The 20668-nt window shown below is 36.7% G+C and overlaps 1 protein-coding gene across 1 annotated transcript in view; it reads right to left on the bottom strand.

Annotated features, from left to right (window-relative positions):
- The window catches only part of LOC127520219 (uncharacterized), a 101105-nt gene that overhangs the window by 34667 nt on the left and 45770 nt on the right, over positions 1–20668 (bottom strand). The window contains exons 24-35 of the mRNA XM_051908162.1: positions 20312–20485; positions 20012–20182; positions 19696–19866; positions 19290–19463; positions 14154–14324; positions 13675–13848; positions 10073–10246; positions 9800–9973; positions 9532–9705; positions 9004–9177; positions 8737–8895; positions 938–1020 (exon numbers count right to left, since the gene is read on the bottom strand). Of these exons, the coding sequence (XP_051764122.1) occupies positions 938–1020; positions 8737–8895; positions 9004–9177; positions 9532–9705; positions 9800–9973; positions 10073–10246; positions 13675–13848; positions 14154–14324; positions 19290–19463; positions 19696–19866; positions 20012–20182; positions 20312–20485 (1973 nt within the window). The remainder of the gene's footprint in view (positions 1–937; positions 1021–8736; positions 8896–9003; positions 9178–9531; positions 9706–9799; positions 9974–10072; positions 10247–13674; positions 13849–14153; positions 14325–19289; positions 19464–19695; positions 19867–20011; positions 20183–20311; positions 20486–20668) is intronic.

The following is a 20668-nucleotide window of genomic DNA, read 5'->3' as shown; positions in this document are numbered from 1 at the left end:
GGGACAAGCTAAAAATATGAGAGTGGAGGAAAAACTACATGCTTGCAAAGGTTTTGCATTCCCCAAGAAACTTGCATTTTTGTGTTCCACCATATACGTTTTGTTCACTTGCAAAACTCTTTCATGTGAATGCACAGGTTTCTAAGAGGAACTCTAAACTTTTAACAAGCAAACAATGCATGTTCATACAAAAAAAGGCATTGTCCCATAGTTGTGAAGTGAACAAAGTTCATTTTCAGGACCAGCCATTTCAACTGTCATCCAAGAGTTTGTTTCAGAGTTGGACTTTGTTTATCACACTAGAACTTTTGGTGGGGATCCAAGTTCATGTTAGATTTTGGTTTCTTTAAATAATGTAAATTCTGTTTTCCGAACTTAGGTGTGCAATTGTGGTACCAAACACAAAACCACCTGTAAGAGGTGGTCTGAATTCAGTTGTGGCCATAAGTGATGTCAATCCTAGGAAAATTTAAGCAATTTGGGTGACCAAATGGATGAAAAGACAATGCAACTGGAGCCACACGAAGATAACGCAGAGTCTTTGATCTCCAGATCAAAAGAGACAGAGAGACAATGCAGACCTGTTTCTCTGAGTGACACTGTGGAAACTTTACAGAAAAACCCAGAGACTGTTTCTCCAACTAAAACTGCATCGAAGTGTTCCAAAACAATTCTAAACTGACTTATCAAACATCGTTCAACTGCACAAATTTTATATCATGTCTACACATCTTACATGTGACCAGTTATGCTTTAGAACACTCACAGTTCATTTAAATGTTATTAACTATTAAATGTAACTATTAAATGGTTGAATGAAAGTATACCTTGTGTGATATGAATTTAAACCTCTATTCCTAATTCAGAGTATGGCTTGAATGAACTCTGTGTAAAATGTATCATATTCTGTTTAATAGAAATCATGTCTAAACTGTACTCTCTGTATTCTCTGCCGAGAGCAGGAATTCAAGAGACCCTGAGATAACACTTAGTTTATGATCATGGGAGGAGAAAAGCCACCTTTGAAACAAGACAATACACACATCACTAAGACAAAATCGGAATAAAGAGAACAAAAGAACAAAGAAGAAGACAACAGAATAATATGGCTTAAGACAAAGAACAGACGATTAAGGGCAGACAAGCAGATCATTCAAGCCATCCGACTTCTTACTCACTTTCCTTTACGTTTACTTTAACTTTCCTTTCTTTTTACGTTGAGAGTCTCGTGTTCTAAGTTAAGTGTTGACGCAAAGTTCAACCAATGACTCTTTTGCTGCCTCAACTTCAAACTTCAGCCGCGAGAGACTCCATTCGTTTGCCAGCACATCAATCCGGACCCGAAAGGACCGGAACAACCCAACTAATTCGGAAATCCATTTTCTACAAGCCAAGGACGCCGACCAGCATTCAAAGACAAACAACAAGCAAAGTACCTCCAAATTCTAAAGCTGAACTGGTGCATTAAATTAATGATTCATGGTTCGTTCAGGTCAGGTCTTATGAAATGCATATTTTGCTAGAAATCATGCTCATCATTTCATTCTCTCTTAAAACTCTTTCCTTCTCACTTACTTTCTTTCTGCAACGTGTAAGAACGTGTGTGTTTGTGTTAGATATTAATTTGTGTTAAAATAATCAATAAAGTCTCCTGGAGTTTTTTTTTTTTTTTAAAGAAGTGTATTGTGTTATGTGTTTAAATTTGTCTTAAACTGCCGATCTTAATGTTACCTTGCTACTAAATAGTGTTTTCACGATAGTTGGCTATTCATATCCGCTACAAGAGCTTATTACGGCCCGAGCAAATGAACGCTGGACAATTCAGTTGCTCGGTCTTAAACTAAGTGACTCTTTATAATTCCCTATAAATTAATTAATTATTTCATTTGAGCTGATTTGTCTTACAGAAGAGATGACCCAACACCTGTGAAGAGACAACGTAAACTCTGAATCAACATGCACCTATACTAAGTTTTCTATATATCCTTATTTGTTTACATGTATTCATTACTTCAATGAGCTCATTGTTTCTACCTTATAATTAATACATTGTTTAAATTAATACATTATTAGCTAACTGTGTGATTTGTATATGTTAAACTTTTGAAAAACATAACTTGGACACGTTAACTGAATTTTGTTAATGTTGGGTACAAAATATCCAGAATACGAACTAAAAATAATTAACTAAAAATGTACTGTACTTTATACGCAGAATTTTTTCTTTCTCGTGATAAAAAAAAATTGTTAAAAATCCACTGCCTCTGTGTTTTCTATTTAAAACCCTAATGCATCTGAAGGAATTAAATTGACCCATCCAAGTACACTTTTTTTTTCTTTAAACTCAGAAATAGTGTTATGTTTTAGGAAATCAGATTAGCAAGACATCAGTGAAATGCTCTGGGAGAATACCAGGATGATGACCTGTGTGAGACAATTTCACTTGAAAGGTTTCTCACCACTGTGAATTCTCTGATGCCTTTTCAAAATGCCAGCCATAGCAAAAGTCTTCTCATAATCAAAACACATCCTTCACACTTGTAGCGTCTGGACCAATCAGACACACAATTATTCATTATATTTAATGAATTATCCAGAAACTCACTCTCTCAAAGTTCTGTGAACCCATCCCCCTAAAACTGCAACTAGCATCCCAAACGTAGCTAACACAGGCAGAACTAGGTGTCCTGTTACAGGACACAGGAAAACTGATAAGAACTTTTACGATCAGAAAGAATTTTGCAGAGACTAGTGACTCTGACTTCATTCTTTCTGAGAAGGACAAATAAACCCTCTTAATCCTATATATTCTATATATAGCCACTTGAAAAAAATGTATAAACATGTATCCAATTTTCTCATGACTTTCCTTTTTATTAATGTTTCAGAGTTGAAAATTTATGGTTAACTAAAATCACATGGGTAGCACGTTTGGTATCAATGGACTCCAACTTCCGTTTCCTATTTGTTAATTAATGTTACATGTTGCTAACTCTGTGACACATTAGTATTATAAGAATCTAGAAGGTTCTTCTCTCATTCATCCAATCCAGTGACTTACGCTAATATCCTGCCAAAGGCACAAAGACTTGTAAAGTTTCATTCGAGGGGACAACTCCTTATTGGCTCAGACACCTCAAGAGAGTGTGACATCTTCACCCTTTAAAATCACTGATCGCAAGATCACAGTATCTCTTCTTCTCTTTTACTGAGAAATGCTGATGTGAAGATGATGCTAAGAAGCTAGAAGCTTCTAAGGAACCCCAAGCTTGTGCCAGGCTTTGGCCTTGTCCTTCCATTCACCAAAGATCCTCTGAATCCAACTGGTTCTTCCTCATCAAAGACAACATCAGCAAGGATCAACTGGAGCCTCAACAAATTGCATCAGGACAAGTTTAATTCAAATTGTCGAGACATGCAAGTATCAAACTTAGTCTCATTATTTGATACATTAAGTATCCTTATCCCTTTTAAAGAAGGGCCTGTTAAAACTAAACTGATGGTTTGCTCAAGGCTGTTGATCTGCTGAATTTCAAACAATGCTGTAACTTCTTGCTTTCCTGTGTTCTGCTTCAGCCCTCTCTTTCCCTTGGTAAACTGTATGCATGTATGTGTGTGAATGTTAGAGTAGTTAAGTGTTTAGTTAATAAAGTCTTGTTCATGTCACACGTAAAGTTGTCCGTGTTATATGCTCTCATACTGGAGTTCCTAATTGTGCCGATTTGCTCTGAGTAGTACTGTACAATAAGAATGTTATTTCCCATAACCTGGAAATTAACATTTCTTAGAATTAATCAACAATTAACACTGTGTGTTCATTGGACAACAGGTTAATTGATTGTAATATTAATTTTATTAACTGCTTTTGATCTGATGTAACTGGAGTATAAGGTTAGACGATGCATTAGGCGAATGCTTGGCTAAAAAGATGCGTCTAGATTTAAACTGGGAGAGTAAGTCTGAGCCCCGAACATTATCAGGAAGGCTATTCCAGAGTTAAGGAGCCAAATGCGACAACGCACTCCCTCCTTTAGTGGACTTTTAAGTTAATTTTATTAACTGATCCAAATATTTATAATTAATTATAACTAGTTATGATTAATTATTCATATCTCTTTTGAGCTAATTTGCTACACACTGCTGTGACTTTTCTGGCATATTTTAAAACTATCCATTCATGAAAAACTCTTTCCACATGAAGAACACATGTGAGGCTTCTCCTTTGAATAAATGTTCAGACAGTCCTTCAAGGATGATGCTGAAAAACATGATTTACTACATCACAGCTAAACTGTCTTTCTCCAGAGTGAGAATGCATATGTAATTTAAGAGTGTTTGCATGTGAGAAACTCTTCTCACACTGATCACATGTGTGCGACTTCTTTCCTGAAGGACTGAATTGCAGATAACTGTAGGGGAATTTACAGTTAAAGATTCAAGGACCAGATATGATGAATGAAGACCAGGAGTCAAGAGATACAATCAACTGAAGAAAATTTTACTGAAAAATATTTTGCAGTTTCATCAGAGGTCAGCTTCAACACTCAGCAAGGAGTTCAATGGCCGCTTTGCTGTACATTCTCAAAACAACAGCAATCATACTTTCACAAAATCACTAAGCTACATCAACATTTCAGGTTGAATGATTCTGATTGGTTAAGGCACAGATAAAATTCCCACATATTGCTGTGAGTTTTTACTAATTTCACATTATTATATTCCTTGTATAGTAGTCATTGTTTCAATTAGATAATTGGCTTTTACTGTCACTGAAGTCAAATCAAATTATTATTTTACCATATTATGAACACTTAAAAGGCTTTTCTCCAGTGTGAATTCTCTATCTTCTCAAACTGCTTTCACACCGGGATGTATTTTTTACTTTAGAAGCGCGCAGCCATGTAAAACTTTTCCCACACAAAGAACACATGAAGCTTCTCTTCAGTGTGGATCCTCTCATGTCCTGACTCACTGAATCTCTTGTCATAGCGTGAACACTTGTAAGGTTTTTCTCCAGTTTGAATTCTTTGGTTGTGTCTGAGTTCACCATCTGTAATAAAAGGTTTCCCACAAACAAAGCCCATACAATCCTTCACACCACTGACTTTTCTGGTGTAATTTCAAAGAGATAAGCCATGAAAAAACTCATTCCACACAAAGAACACGAGAGGCTTCAATTTTGTATGAATTTTTAGGTGGTTCTTCAGGGATTTTAAAAAAAAAAAATTACCACATTGATTACAGTTAAATGGTTTTTCTCTAGAATGTGAATGTAGATGTGATTTATAAGAACTTGCCAGTCTGTAACTATTTCCACACTGATCATATGAGTACGGCTTCTCTTCAGTGTGGATTGTCATGTGATTTTTAAAGCTGTTTGTATTGTAATCTTTTTCCACACTGAGGGCAAGTGAAATTTGTGTTAGCTCTTCTTTTAAGTATTTGAGCGACTGCCAATCAAGTTTCCCACCAGCATTTAAAAAGACGCCAAAATGAATGCAAGACAGTCACATTGGTTCTCCTGCCACTCTGCTCTGTGTTGCTCTTTTCTATTATATTAATTAGTGAAGCAAAGTCCGATTCATTATTGAAACCAGTTCTTTTTGGACAGTTTGTCTCAATGAACCAGTTCAAAAAGTTGATTCATGGGTTCCTGACATCATCATGCAATGATGTCACTATGCATTTCTTTTCTAACAGCTCAGTGTCATATTGATGAAACATTCAAATAAAGTTAGTGGCGTTCGTGTTTAAGATTTAAAAATATTATTCAAAAGTATTTTTTTCTCATTTTACAAGTATACATACCATTTCTGATCTTCAACATTGTAGGGCAGGGATTCCCAAACGTTTTTGTCAGCCAAACTCTGTTGACCTAAAATATTTACTCTATTTGATCAAGGAACTTTGCTGCCGTACCATGGCTGCAGCAGGCGCAATGATATTACGCAGCATCTCTCACAAATGTCTCCATGGTTGCAAAGCACGCTCCCTGTGCAAGCAGGGGGTCACAGGCGCTGTGTAATATCATTGCTCCTGCTGCAGCCATGGTACGGCAGCAAAGTTCCTTGATTATTACGCCAGAATGAGAGTATAGTTCCTAGCCATATCGGCCTAGAAAATCACAACTTTTCATTTTCCGTTGGTCTTGGTACACGATGTAACTACAGAAGAGTCAAGTTTTAAATAGGAAAAATATTGAAACTCTTTGGTCATTTTTTAACGAGATGCTAACTGTCTAATCAGATTCAATGAACTATGCTAAGCTATGCTAAAAGTGGTACCGCCAGACCCGGAGATCGGCTGAATGGATTCGAAAATGGTAAAACTCAACTGTTTAACTCTAGGGGCGTTGGAAAATGAGCCTATTTTCAAAAAAAGTGGAGTGTTCCTTTAAGGCTGAATCTCAAATGGCACACTTCATAGCACTTTCGGTCTTGTGGGCTTACAATGGCTGCTGCGTGCACGTGTCAGTTAAGTCCACGAGACCGTAGGGTGTCCCATTCATCATTTTAGGTTTCAGAAGCAAACGCCCCCTTTGCGGCCGCTATGTGCCCTCAATAAGCACGTCAGCTGAGCCCGCAAGTTTGTGAGCTATGCAGAGGACTTTACCCGGCAGTCAAAGTGGCATTACATCGCGAAAGTGCAGACTCAGAGGAAGACCGTGAGGGTTTAGGGTGCCATTTGGGATCCAGCCTAAGGCTATAGGCAGTTTTTTTCAGGGTTATCTCATAAAACCAACCCCTCAGTCATATGTGGAGAAAAAAGAGGGTGAAATAGAATAGGTGCATGAATGATTTATTAAGCATGTGTAGCCCCTCCAGTTCGCACCTGCCCGCTCCAAACGGGACGCGAACTCGGGCCCGTCCGCATGGGAGTCGGATGCTCTAACAAGGAGGCTAAAGGCTGCAACCCCTAGCGTCAGTCGCTAGAGCGTCTCTTGAGATCAGAGGAGTGAGGTTTACTCGCACAGCAACTACTAGCTGGCCTCCGTTACACATGTACAACATGTAAACCCAAAACAATCATGGTGCTTCATGGCTTTCAGATATTACAAAAATTATGAGACTGAAAAAAATGAAATTAGAATCAGCTGACAATAAAAAAAAAAAAAAAAAAAAAAAATCAAAAGTAGTTAATAAAATAAACGAATTTAATCAATTAATTGAAGCAACTGCAAAAATCATATGAAAGACCAGAATGAGAACGCAGATCAATTTGAGACATTAAGTCTATGTGAAACTCGTCCACAAGATTATTGTTGTTCAACATTCACTGCACTTTAAAACATGACATTCTTACTTGTTCAGGACAAACTGTGTATCATTAGAAAGATTAAAGACTCCAGCTTCGATATTTGACCACTGTTTATGATAAAACTAGGTTGCATTGACACTAATTTCTTAATTTATGACACAAGTACAAAATAATCAATCTGTAATGTTTTATATTTTGAATAGAATATCAACAGGCATATGATTTCTCTCACGTCTGCTCTGGTTTATTTGTGTTCACATAGATTCACTGTCCAAAAGTACAAAAGTGAGCATATATTGATTTATTATGATGTTTGCAAAATATTTCATCATACAGAATATCATTTCTATTCATTTCCCACTAAATTATGCGATCTGAAGAGCTAAAACAGTGGTTGGGAATGCGGTTGCGACTTCAGCTGTTTGATCATACAGATGAATGAATATATTCAAACAGCTATTTGAATCTGAATGAACAAAACATTTCAGAATTCACACTTATAAGCCGTTGCTGCTGTTATCCCAAAAAGTGACTGAACGCAGCAATAGTAAACACCTTTCCTAATAAGGCCTACTCTGCATACACTATCTTTCGTGATAAATAATATCATTAGGTAAAAGTTCATACATAGATTTGTTACGGTTATTAGCTATTTATTGGAAAATGGTTGGTTATTATTTATTGACCAATTAATCAAAGGATTAATAGACTTTTCAGAAAATAAACAATAGATTAATTGATTGAAAAAAATAATTGTTAGTTGCAGCCCTAATATAGTGCACCCTTTTTTATTTTAATTTTTGTAAACAGTCCACCAGTGTGATTTGAAACAGCTCCCAATGCAGTCAATTAACCGTCTAATCTGTAAGGAGGAATTAGAGGAGAAAATAATCAGTGTTGTCTGTAAACAGTTGTAAATTAGTTACTATATTTCAATTCAAAAAGTAAAATGAAGTGTAACACATTAGACTAAGATGAAATTCACAGTAGTTAGTAATAGTTACTAGCTTCATTTTGCACACACATTTCTAAAACAATATTCGGGTTTTAAATATAATCAATTTAAAACATGAATTAGGTTTCCATGCTTGTATGACTGCAGAAGAGCCTGTGACTCCTATTGAGTAAATGACAGTACAGGAGAAACACATGATGCTGATATGTGATTGATGACAAGGAGCAAATACAAATGTTTTTCTGAATCAAAATAAAAACATTTTAGTGAAGTTAAAGTACTTTGCCCTCTAGTTTAAACACTGTTTGTGTTGGTGTTAGTAAATAACTGAAAGTAAAGTAGGCTAAGTATGAAGTAATATGACGTGTTGCTCGTCGAGGAAAAATAAAAGGTTTTGAACATTGTTCTGACACAAACTCTTGCAATAAAGCTTAATGAGAATTTCTTTTCCATATACATATATTTGTGGATGTATAAAAGGTAAATGAAGCTCTCTTTAATACCACAAAGATAAATTTACTCACTTCAGTGTACAGTTTGAGTCTCGTATCACATCTCTGAGCTTCTTTGAGTCTCCGATAGTATTGTTTTTCAGATCAAGCTCTTTTAAGAACTGCAGTGCTTTTGTTTTTGTCAAAGACTTAGTTAAAGAAGAAACATCTGTAATGCCACAGTTCTTTAGACTAGAAAGAGACAAACAAAAAGACAGAATCAAAAAAATCATAATGAATAATTGTAAAATAATATATAATATGAACTTATGTGATTTTAAGCATTATGATGTTCCTCACCTCAATTTCTCCAGTTTACAGTGTGAATCCTTCAGTACGTCACATAAGAGATTCACTCCTTTGTTTCTTATTTGATTTCCACTGAGGTCCAGCTCTCTCAGGTATGATGGGTTTGATTTCAGAGCTGAAGTCAGGATGCGAAACTGTTTCTCTGTAATACTGCATTCATACAGACTGAAGACAGAAAGAGAAAATACATTGACTCAGATGCATGTTAAGTTTTTAGACTTGTCACTTCTCTCTTGTTTTACACCAAATGTGTCAGATTTCAGCATATGAAACTATTTTACAGCCACCAGGTTTCAAATGCCAAATATTCAAATATTCTTTATACTGATACACAGACATACTGAACAATCAGTAGCCAATAGCTAATTAGCTAACAGGAGTTTTGAATCTTTCTTTAAATGAGGAAATGCCAGAAGATGCAGCGCTATAAATTATGTGACTTGAGTGTGTTGTCTTAAAATAAACTAAACAGTAAACTTTAATCACACAGTAACTGCTGTACAGCATAATGATACTAACTGTAGTTTTTCCAGCTTGCATTGTGGGTCCATCAGTAGATCACTGAGGTTTTTAGTTCCAGAGTCTCCTAGTTCATTCAAACTCAGGTCCAGTTCTCTCAGGTGTGAAGGGTTTGATTTCAGAGCTGAAGTCACAGCAGAGCAACCTTCATCTGTCATATTACAGTATCTTAACCTACATTGAGAGAAACGAGAATAATCATCTGTTTCATTCTGATTCATTTAAATAACAAAACACTTTTTTATGCTTGTATGTCAATGTTACTGACCTCAATCCCTCCAGTTTACAGTGTGAATCCTTCAGTATGTAACATAAGTGATTCACTCCTGTGTTTTTTAGTTCATTCTTATTGAGGTCCAGCTCTCTCAGGTGTGATGGGTTTGATTTGAGAGCTGAAGTCAGACTTAGACACTGAGTCTCTGTAATACTGCATTCATACAGACTGAAGACAAAAAGAGAAAAGACAATAGTTCAGATCCATTTTAATTTCAAGTGTGAGTAAATATACACTGTAACTGCTGTACAGTATAATGATACTAACTGTAGTTTTTCCAGTTTGCATTGTGGGTTCATCAGTAGATCACAGAGGTTTTTCACTCCAGAGTCTCCTAGTTTATTCCCACTCAGGTCCAGCTCTCTCAGGTGTGAAGGGTTTGATTTCAGAGCTGAAGCCACAGCAGAACAACCTTCATCTGTCATATCACAGCAGCTTAATCTAAAAGGAAAGAGAGCATTAAAAAGAGAGCATAAAATAAGAAAACTTATTTAGTAAAGTCATAAAACAGAAAAACAAATAAACAGTTCATTTATTACATATTTGACACTTCTTTTCTCTGTGTAGGTGTTCAAACCAGTTTCCAGAAATAAAGGGATAAAGTTGTTTTGATCTCTGATCTCACAAATCATGAACATCTGTCAGACACGCTTTACAGGGCGGTAACCAGAGCCGTTTGGGGGTGGGGTCACATTACTAGGCATACACTACTTTACTATACATTATTTTAATTTATTAATACAATGCCTGTTTTCTCTCAAACAACCAGAGCTCATCTTTTCAATTGATTTTTTGTCATCACAGTCCACTATATTTGCCTCCTTAAATTGATTCTTTTGATTTGATTTTTTTTTTTTTTTTTACCTTTTACCTTTATAGAGGAAGATTTTCTAAATCTTACTAAATGTGTCATTCTTTTATTGTCAAATTCTTAAATTTAATCAATTTAATCAATTACAATGGTAACACTTTACAATAAGGTTCATTAGTTAAACATTAGTTAATGTATTACCTAACATGAACTAACCATGTTAACATTCGTTAATGAAAATATAGTTGTTTATTGTTTGTTCATGTTAGTTCACAGTGCATTAACTAATGTTAACAAGATTTTAATAATGTGTTAGTAAATTTTGAAATTAACATCATTAATAAATGCCTTACAAGTACCTTCATTCATTATTAATTCATGTTAACTAATGTTAACTAATGAACCTTACTGTAAAGTGTTACCATTACAATAAGATGCTCTAGGCTGTTACCTGATTTCTCTCAAATGAAATCAGTATCAACAAAATCCATTTTTGCAGTGCAGAGGAAACACATCTAAAGTGGCATTTACATGTTTACAATAAAATAAAGTAAAATAGAATGCAATAAAGATATTAGCAAATAACATGTAAATAGTTTTGTCTGTAAATTGTGCATATATATATATATATATATATATATATATACACACACAAACCCGATTCCAAAAAAGTTGGGACACTGTACAAATTGTGAATAAAAAAGGAATGCAATAATTTACAAATCTCATAAACTTATATTTTATTCACAATAGAATATAGATAACATATCAAATTTTGAAAGTGAGACATTTTGAAATGTCATGCCAAATATTGGCTCATTTTGGATTTCATGAAAGCTACACATTCCAAAAAAGTTGGGACAGGTAGTAACACACACACACACACACACACACACACACACACACACACCAATTATGGAAACTCAACTATGGAGACAATTTAGATTCTGCTGTAAAGCATGTCTAAAACACAATAGTGACATTATTCAGATGAGGATTCAGTGCACTTCAGTAACAGTGTTGATGTTGTATGATGTGATTCAGAAGACAAAAATATCATCATCAATCCTAATATCATGTAGATAATATTACTGAAAGTGAAGTGAGGTTTACTGATTGGTTTGTATCCTTGACAGACGTCACTAATTTTTCAAACTGTGGTTACAGCCCTGGATTACAGTTGCCCTTTTTTATGGGTGAAATGAGCTGTTTACTCAAATTTTGGGTAAAATCTTGAATTTGACCTGATTCACCAATCTTAATAGAAACACAAAGCACCTTTAATCTCAATCAATCTTGTGGAAAAAGGTGTTAAACCGTGCAAACAACACTTCCAATAAGTAACTAAATTGATACCTTTCAAACTCATCCTTTCCAGTCACCCTACTACCGGTCCGCTTGATCCTATACCCACTCATCTTCTTCAAGCCATTTCTTCTTCAGTTGTACCTCCACTCACTTATATCATCAACACCTGTCTTCACACTGATACCTTTCCCACAGCATTTAAGCAGGCTCGGATAGCCCCACTGCTTAACAAACCCACTCTAAATCCAGCACTTCTAGAAAATTACAGACCAGCATCCCTTCTTCCACTCATTGCTAAGACATTTGAATAAGTCATGTTCAACCAAGTCTCTTCCTACCTTACACAGAACAACCTCCTGGACAACTACCATTCTGGTTTCAAAAGCGGACACTCAAATGAGACTGCTCTGCTCTTGGTTATTGAAGCAATAACATTGACTGGCAAGAGCAGCTTCTAAATCCTCTGTACTTATTATGCAGGATCGGTCTGCTGCTTTTGATACAGTTAACCACCAGATCCCTCCTGTCAACCCTCATGACGAAGGGCATCTAAGGAACTGCACTCTTACCTCTCAGGTAGGTCCTTCAGGAGGAATGAGGTGTCTAAAGCTAGGCTCACACTACAGGAGTTTCAGGCGTCCATGACATTGGTCGTTTCTGATGTTCGGCCCAGATTATCTGGTAATGTGAGGCATTTAAAGATTGAATTTTTAACCTCCCGATTTGTTCGCAGACATATCGGGCCACCCGATTTTTATCAAACATTTAGGATTTTAATTGGGAAGATTATGTCAGTTCTTTAACAACAGCCAATGAGAGTGCTTTTAAAATTGTGACCGCAAAACCAGCTGCTGTATGGGTCCGTTACTTCCGTGTGGAAGTGTTGCAACAACAAGACTGCTTGAATAACGTGTCTTCAATAACATGACACAACCATATGGACAAAGAGAAAAGCTGGTGAGAAATCGCTATAGTTTTGAACATACCAGGTGAGTGTAGAAAGCTGCTAGCAAGTGTAAACATTATCTGTTTAGATGTCAGCGACAATCTGCTACGTATATCATTTTTACATCCTCTTCCCCATGAGATCACGTGAGGTGCTCCTCTGGGCATGATAATCTTAATAATATTCTGTAGTGTATGCTGCGCTACAATTTCCAAATCTTGTAGTGTGTGCATGTTTGAGATTTGCGGAAAAAAAAATCTGTGAAGATTCTCCTTATGTGCGTGCTGCAACCAGCTTTCATAATCAGTTAGGATTTAAAAACTCCTGTAATGTGAGCCCGGCTTAAGTCGCAACATCTAGCTACTGGGGTGCCTCAGGGCTCAGTGCTTGGACCACTTCTCTTCTCCATCTACATGTCATCACTAGAATCTGTCATTCAGAAACAAGTTTTTTTTTTTTCATCACTGCTATGGTGATGACACACAACTCTACCTCTCATTCCAACCAGATGATCCGTGTCTGCTCGCACCTCAATCTGCCTGGCAGACATTTCTTGCTGGATAAAGGACCACCAAGTCAAATATGTAATAAATTAATGAATTATTAGGTTTTTTAAGGACAAAAGCAAGAAAACAAATTATCTAAAAGGTACACAGACTGAATAGAGAGATCATCATCTTGATTCCATCAGATCGCAAAATACTATTTTGAATTATTTACAAATGTTATGCAAACTCAAATTCCTCATGAAATATTGATAGTGATTTTAAATCATTTTGATTCTTGTATGTGAATGTTACTGACCTCAATCTCTCCAGTTTACAGTGTAAATCCTTTAGTGTGTCACATAAGTGTTTCACACCTGTGTTTCTTATTTTATTCATACTAAAGTCCAACTCTCGCAGGTGTGATCGGTTTGATTTCAGAGCTGAAGTCAGGATGAGACACTGTTCCTCTGTAATACTGCAATTCCACAGACTGAAGACAAAAAGAGAAAGAAAATAGGTCAGATCTATGATGACAATTTATGGTTTTGGAGAATTTGTTTGTAATGTCTGACAGTAATTTGTCACTTTAAATTCACATTTACAATGCTGTAGAACAACTCAAATTACCACTACAAGTAGATTACAAATACCACTAAGATATGACAAAATAATGTGAAAAACACTTTGTGTGATGCTGAGAAAAAAACTGCTCTAACTCAAATGAGAATTATCAACTACTGTATCATTACTAGTAGTCATGTAACATGTGATTGTGAAATGATGCAAGATACTCACTTGAGTGTGTTGAGTTTACAGTGATTATCCTGCAGCAGAGCAGCGACCTGATTCACTTGTGTGTCTCCTAGTTCATGTAAACTCAGATTCAACTCTCTCAGGAGTAACGGGTTTTTACCCACAACTCTAATCACATACTGACAGACTTCATCTGCAGCAGGACTCAAAAATCTGCAGAAGGGAATTTAAAGCAGGATTCAGTTCAATGTGCATTGCATTACAAGACAAGTTAAGATTATCAAACATTGTTTGTAATGAAAAACTCTAGTTACTTTTAACAGTTTTACATTGAACATTTAAATACACAAATAAATAATTTTAGAACACTGTAAAAAAAGACAATTATTTCAAAAGAAAGTCTTACTACAAACTTAGGAAGACAGAAACGTCCCGCAGAGCAAAAGGGCCCTAGAACATGATTCTCAAAAATGGACAGTGGAATTAGTGTCTCAAGATCATTCTGGCTTTTAATCAGGAGATGAGAAAAGTTAGCAAAGGGATAACTAGCTTGTGACAGCTAAGCCTTCATAGTGACGTTGCTTGTTGCTCTTTCAATGCTGGCTCTTCCTACCATTATGTAGCAAAATACAACAAGCGCTGGATTGTTCCTCCAGTAACAGGGAACATCTGAGTTTAGTTTTACTCTACTGATGTCTGTATTGATTCAACAGTAATCCTGCTCATTATAATAGAAATGTCTGGGTTACTATTGTAACCCTCATTCCCTGAAAGAGGGGACAGAGACGTAAAGTCAATACTGATGTACGGGGTCTCACTTGGGAGCCCCAATCACCTCTGAGTAGTAAAGAAAAGGCCAATGAGAATTAGCCAGTGGAATTTGCATGGCCTGCCACTGCCCTGGGCCCATATGTATAAAACTTCTCAGAAATGCTCTTAAGAATAGCCTTAAGTTTTGACTTAAGTGTCAAAAAATTCTTAGTAAAGAGTAGGACTTTTCTAAGAGTAGTAGACTGTTATAAAAAGCTAAAAGCAACTTTTAGTAAAGCAACTTTTAGTTAAGACTGATTCTTAAGTGACTGAAGTCGTACTTAAGTGTTGTGAACTAAGGACTACAATGATGTCAACTCAAAATGGCTGCCCTCAACCTCTGAATCAGCCAATAGCGAGTGTGCAAGGGTGAAGTCACAGCAGCATGACACCAATCATTTAATGTTATTATAAAAAAAAAAATCATTGAAAAAAAACACTGAAACGTTTTAATATTTTAATTTATTTTTAAAAATAGCTTTGCATTGTGCAAAATTATCACAAATTAGTATTTATGGTGTGGAATCTTTTTCTATTGATGTAAGTCTCCTCATTTACAGTTAGAGCAATGATGTGAACATGAGTTCCATCAATGGCTCCAACAACTCCAGGGAAGCCCACTATCAACATAAAAGTGGCTTGCTTTTGCCGCATGGTTTGATGGTCAGTTGGAAAGTCAATGAACTGCCATAGAGTAGTGGCCAAATGTGATGTCCAGCCATATGAAAATTGACATCTTCAACCTTAATTCAAATATTTTTTTTATTTTTTGCTTGGAGTCAATTGTTTCATGTGTGATAATGAAATGAAATTTCAAATTATTTTTGGCCAGGCTGTCATGCAAAGTAATTATGAACACATGCAAAAACAAGAGAGAACCAATGAAATATTAAAAACTGATTATGTTGTAGTCAATGTTATATTTTAAAACATTTAAATAATATAAACATAAAAATAAAAATATTTTCATATTTTGATGGTTTAAGCAAAATTGTAAGGTCATTTAAAAAAAAACTTTGCACATCAATTTTGGCCACTATGTTTGGTGTGGTAAGTTTACACAATACTAAATAGCTCAAAAAAATCTCACTGCAATGAAGGTTTATGACTGGGCAAGCGCTTTAGGACCACGTTTATATTAGAAAAGCTTTCCAGCGCTGGAGAGAGCTAAGCAGGAAGGCCTGAAAACAGATGCGGAGGCTGCTTTGATTCCTTCTCATGTAAGTAACACTAGGTTTTGATTGTCTGGAGCTTCTGTTCTTTTTTTGTGCTTCCTTGTCATTCGTTCATCATCTGCGCTTTATTTTTCACGAAGCATTTTGTTCCACGTCAGCTGTGATAAACAGACATCCACTCTCATATTGCGTGTGTAACAGCGGCCAAATAGTGAGAGTTGTGCGGTTAAAGTACTGCACACTGACGCCCGCTAGAGCATGAGGTGTTTAATGTCATTGTTAGTGCACTCGCCTCGCATACCAGCAGCATTCGGGCTGGGGTTCGAGACTGACTCGGAGCAGGGTGATTAGTATTGGAGGCGGCATAATCAAGAGAGGGGTGTGTTTGTTTGGGTTGATTTCAAATATCAACAGTGTTCAACAACGAATTTAAGAAATCGCATACAGCACCTTTAAATGTATTAAAATGCATTAAACATATTAATTATTGTTTAAGTAATATTTATTAAATTTATTACATTTATTTAAAGTTATTACATTTCTTATTAGGTCAGTTACAAAAAGATGCATGCAGCATGCAGTTCAAGGTTGTGGCAGGTGGGACATAACATCTCCGTTCCCTCCTTGAGGAAATGAGGGTTACAATAGCAACCAAGACTTTCTCTTTCAGTCAGTCATGTTCAATGTTATGTTGATACTACCATATGGTGTCTTTATTGAAAGCACCACAACCAATTAGCAACTGTCCACACAAGCACATAACCTTTCCAGTGCCCCATGTAAGCAGAATAGTGCTTTCATACCTGTTGGGATCAAATAGGCCAGACTTAGCATAGGGTGCAGCTGCTGTTCCTTTACGAAGAAAACTTTCAAAGGAAAGAGTGCTTCATGCCTTTCACTAAATTCTTCTGATTACAGTCGTACAGACGGCACTCGGAATCCAGTGGTGCGTAGCTTAAGACATGTTCCATTTCATAGTGCTAGTAAAGGAAAATCCTTTCACTAAAAGTAAAGAGCTGTCTACAGTTGCTTTCATTTTTGATCCTCTTGGATTTGTCACTCCATTCTAGTTGAGGGAAAAAAACCTACAAAGAATGTGTCAAGAAAAGATAGGCTAGGATGAACCTCTTCCTAATGACCTCGAGCCGCACTGAGAAGCTTAACTGTGAGACCTCCATAAGGTAAAGTGTATCTTCAGTAAGGATATCGCACTGTTATGTGCCATCAACATTCAAGAATGTTCAACAATATGAGCTACAACATTTCTCTGATGCCAGTGTATCAGGTTAAGGAGTATGTTCATACCAGAACTGTGACCATGTCTGGAGAAGTCTACTGCACTCTTGTTATGGGTAAAGCTAGGGTTGCCCCAACAGAGGTAACTAAAAACTCAAACCTGGAGCTTTCAGCTGCAGTGGTCGGCACAAGAACTGGTAATCTGCTCTAAAGAGAACTAGAATTAGATGACATTCGTGAATACTACTGGACCTACTCCAAGGTTGTCTTTGGTTATATTAACATTGATGCAAGACAGTTCCATGTATTTGTAGCCAATGAATTCAGCAGATCAGGGCAAGCTCTGAACCTAGTCAATGGACATATGTTGTGTCAGATCAAAACCCAGATGACCACGCCTCTTGTGGGCTTACTGTAAAGGAACTCATGGGATCGAACAGGTTTATTGGTCCAAGATTCTTATGTCAAAGAGAACTCCCTAAGGAGGACAATAAGGTGGAAGAGATTAATGGAAACCCTCATGCTTCACCCTCATGTCAAGCATCCAACCATTCTTCCAAAAGGGTATCTCGTCTATGCATAAAACACTTCCATGAAGAAGGTGCAACATCGAAGTCGTGACATGACCATCAATGAAATTCGCTCCAATGGTATTTGGATTTTGGGATGCAGTAGTGAAGTGTCTCTCATCTACAAATTTATTAAGTGTAGGAAGCTAAGGAAATGCAACCATGAGCAGAGGATGACTGACCTGCCACCAGAAAGGATCATCTTAACACTGATGCCTTTCTTAACACATTGCATTGTTTTATTGCTATATGTGTCAATTCAAGTCAACTGCATCGGGATCAAGGGTACCAACTTTATTAATGCAAAGGGAGAGTTCCTGGAGTTGAATGGACCAAGAATGTTTGAAAGAGTTAGGCTGTACCTTTGTCATGACCCTACCTGCTTCCAGTCACATCGGTGGTGTCTGGGAGAGACAGATCTGGACTGTATAGTGTACTGGTGTCCATCCTAGACTAGTCTAAACTGGACAGTTCTTCCTTAAGAACTTTGTATGAATGTATGAAGTAATGGCGATAGTGAATATTCGACCATTGACCTCAGAACACACCAATGATTCTGTGGGTCCAGAACCATTGATGCTGAATCATAAACTAACAATGAAGTCCACTATCCTTGCACCACCTCCTGGAGAGTTTGTAAGGGAGGATCTCTATCTTAAGAAGAGATGAAAGAGAGGTCAGTTTCTGGCAAATGAGTTTTGGACCAGGTGGAGAAAGGAATATCTGTTGAGTCTGCAGCAGAGAAGTAAGGGGAATAAGCACAGGAGAAATGCCAAGATGATGATATGATATTTTTCAAATTATGATATCAGTGGAAGCTAGCCAAAGTGGTAGAAGTTTCCCAGGAACTGATGGTAGGGTGAGACTACTTAAACTTCTTGTTAATGATGCAACACTAGATGCACAATTAAGTCAGTCTACCTAGAAAGACCTATACACAACACAGTGATTTTTGAACTTTATGATCATAAGCCATTCGATCAAGAAACTTCAAGATACAAACACCTCTTTTTACCCACAAGCACGCAAGTGTTCTATGGCAGGGGTTCCCAACCACATTCCTGGAAGCCCCCCAACACTGCACATTTTGCATGTCTCATTAAACAAACACACCTGATTCAAGTCATCAGCTTGTTAGTAGAGACTCCAAGACCTGAAATGGGTGTGCCAGGCAAAGGAGACATGCAAAATGTGCAGTGTTGGGGGGTCTCCAGGAACGTGGTTGGGAACTACTGTTCTATGGTGTTGGTGTACAATGTTAGTGAACGGTGTATGTCGAGTGCATTAAACATCTGTGAAAAAACCTCAGCCTTCACATTGTGACTTAGGGCGGAATAAAATAATTCACCTGCATATTATTTATTTTGTATTATTTCATCGTGTCCCACCTCAGTGTCTTCAGTTGACAGTTTGGATCCTGTAGTACATCACTGAGCTCCTTCACTCCTGATTGTCCAGGATCATTTCCTGTGAGATCCAGCTCTATCAGATGTGAAGGGTTTGATCTCAGAGCTGAAGCCAGAGCTCTATAACCTTCTTCAGTAATATTGCAGTTTGGAAGTCTACAGAAAAGAAGTTTGAAATAACCAAATCTATTATAAAATTAATATCAGTGAACATGTTTTATATTGTAAAACCTCAAATGCACTTCATTTATGCTCTCTTCTGGTCAGAGAAGGTCTGGTCTGGTAATAGAAGCATGTCTTTTCATTTTCCTCAGTTTACTACAGTAATTTTAACTTTGAACAAAAGAGAACAATATTATTAAAACCAAACAATGGTTCATTAAACCACCTGAGTTTCTCCAGTGTGCAGTTTGTATTTTCTAATCCATTCTGGAGTTTCTTTACTCCTGAATCCTGCAGATTATTGTTGCCCATGTCAAGCTCTTTCAGACTGGGGTTTGATCTCAGGATTGTAGCGAGAACTGAACAGCTTTTCTCTGTTAGATTACAATTACGCAGCCTAAAATGATAAACATGAGAGAGAATTTACAAACACAAAGTTCTTGATGCCAATATTAAGTGATTACTGAGGATTAATGTGTTTTGGTCACTTGAATTATTTAAGATACTTTAAATGTCCAATAAAAAATGAACAAAATACTCACGTCAGTGTGTTGGGATTACAGTGTTTATCCTGTAGTAGAGCAGCAAGCTGATTCACTCCTGTGTCTCCTAGTTCACATTCACTGAGATTCAGCTCTCTCAGTAGTATCGGGTTTTTACCCACAATTTCACTCACATACTGACAGGCTTGATCTGCATCAGGACCCAAAAACCTGGAGAGATAATAAGTACTTTGACATTACCTGCCATTTAATTTCAAAAGCTTGTCAAAGAATTTTTGGCAGGTTAATAATATTTCAGCTAAAACTGTTTTAAAACTATTGCACTCTAAGAAAACTTACCTTAGTGTCTTCAGTTGACAGATTGGATCCTGTAGTAAATCACTGAGCTGCTTTACCCCTGATTGTCCAGGATCATTTCCTGTGAGATCCAGCTCTATCAGGTGTGAAGGGTTTGATCTCAGAGCTGAAGCCAGGGCTTTATAACCTTCTTCAGTAATGTTGCAGTTTGAAATTCTACAGAAAACAGGTTTGAAATCATAAAAAAATACCTAGTAAAATTAGTATTAGAGAATGTGTTTTATATCATAAAACCTCAAATACACTTCATATATTTCATCTTCTGATCAGAGAAGGTCTGGCCTGGTGACAGAAGCATGCACAGTAAATTCCCCAGTGTTAAATTAACACCGCTCTGTG

The sequence above is a fragment of the Ctenopharyngodon idella genome, chromosome 10 (assembly GCF_019924925.1).
Source record: "Ctenopharyngodon idella isolate HZGC_01 chromosome 10, HZGC01, whole genome shotgun sequence".
NCBI classification, from domain to species: domain Eukaryota; kingdom Metazoa; phylum Chordata; class Actinopteri; order Cypriniformes; family Xenocyprididae; genus Ctenopharyngodon; species Ctenopharyngodon idella.
This window is presented reverse-complemented; position numbering and strand designations above follow the sequence as displayed.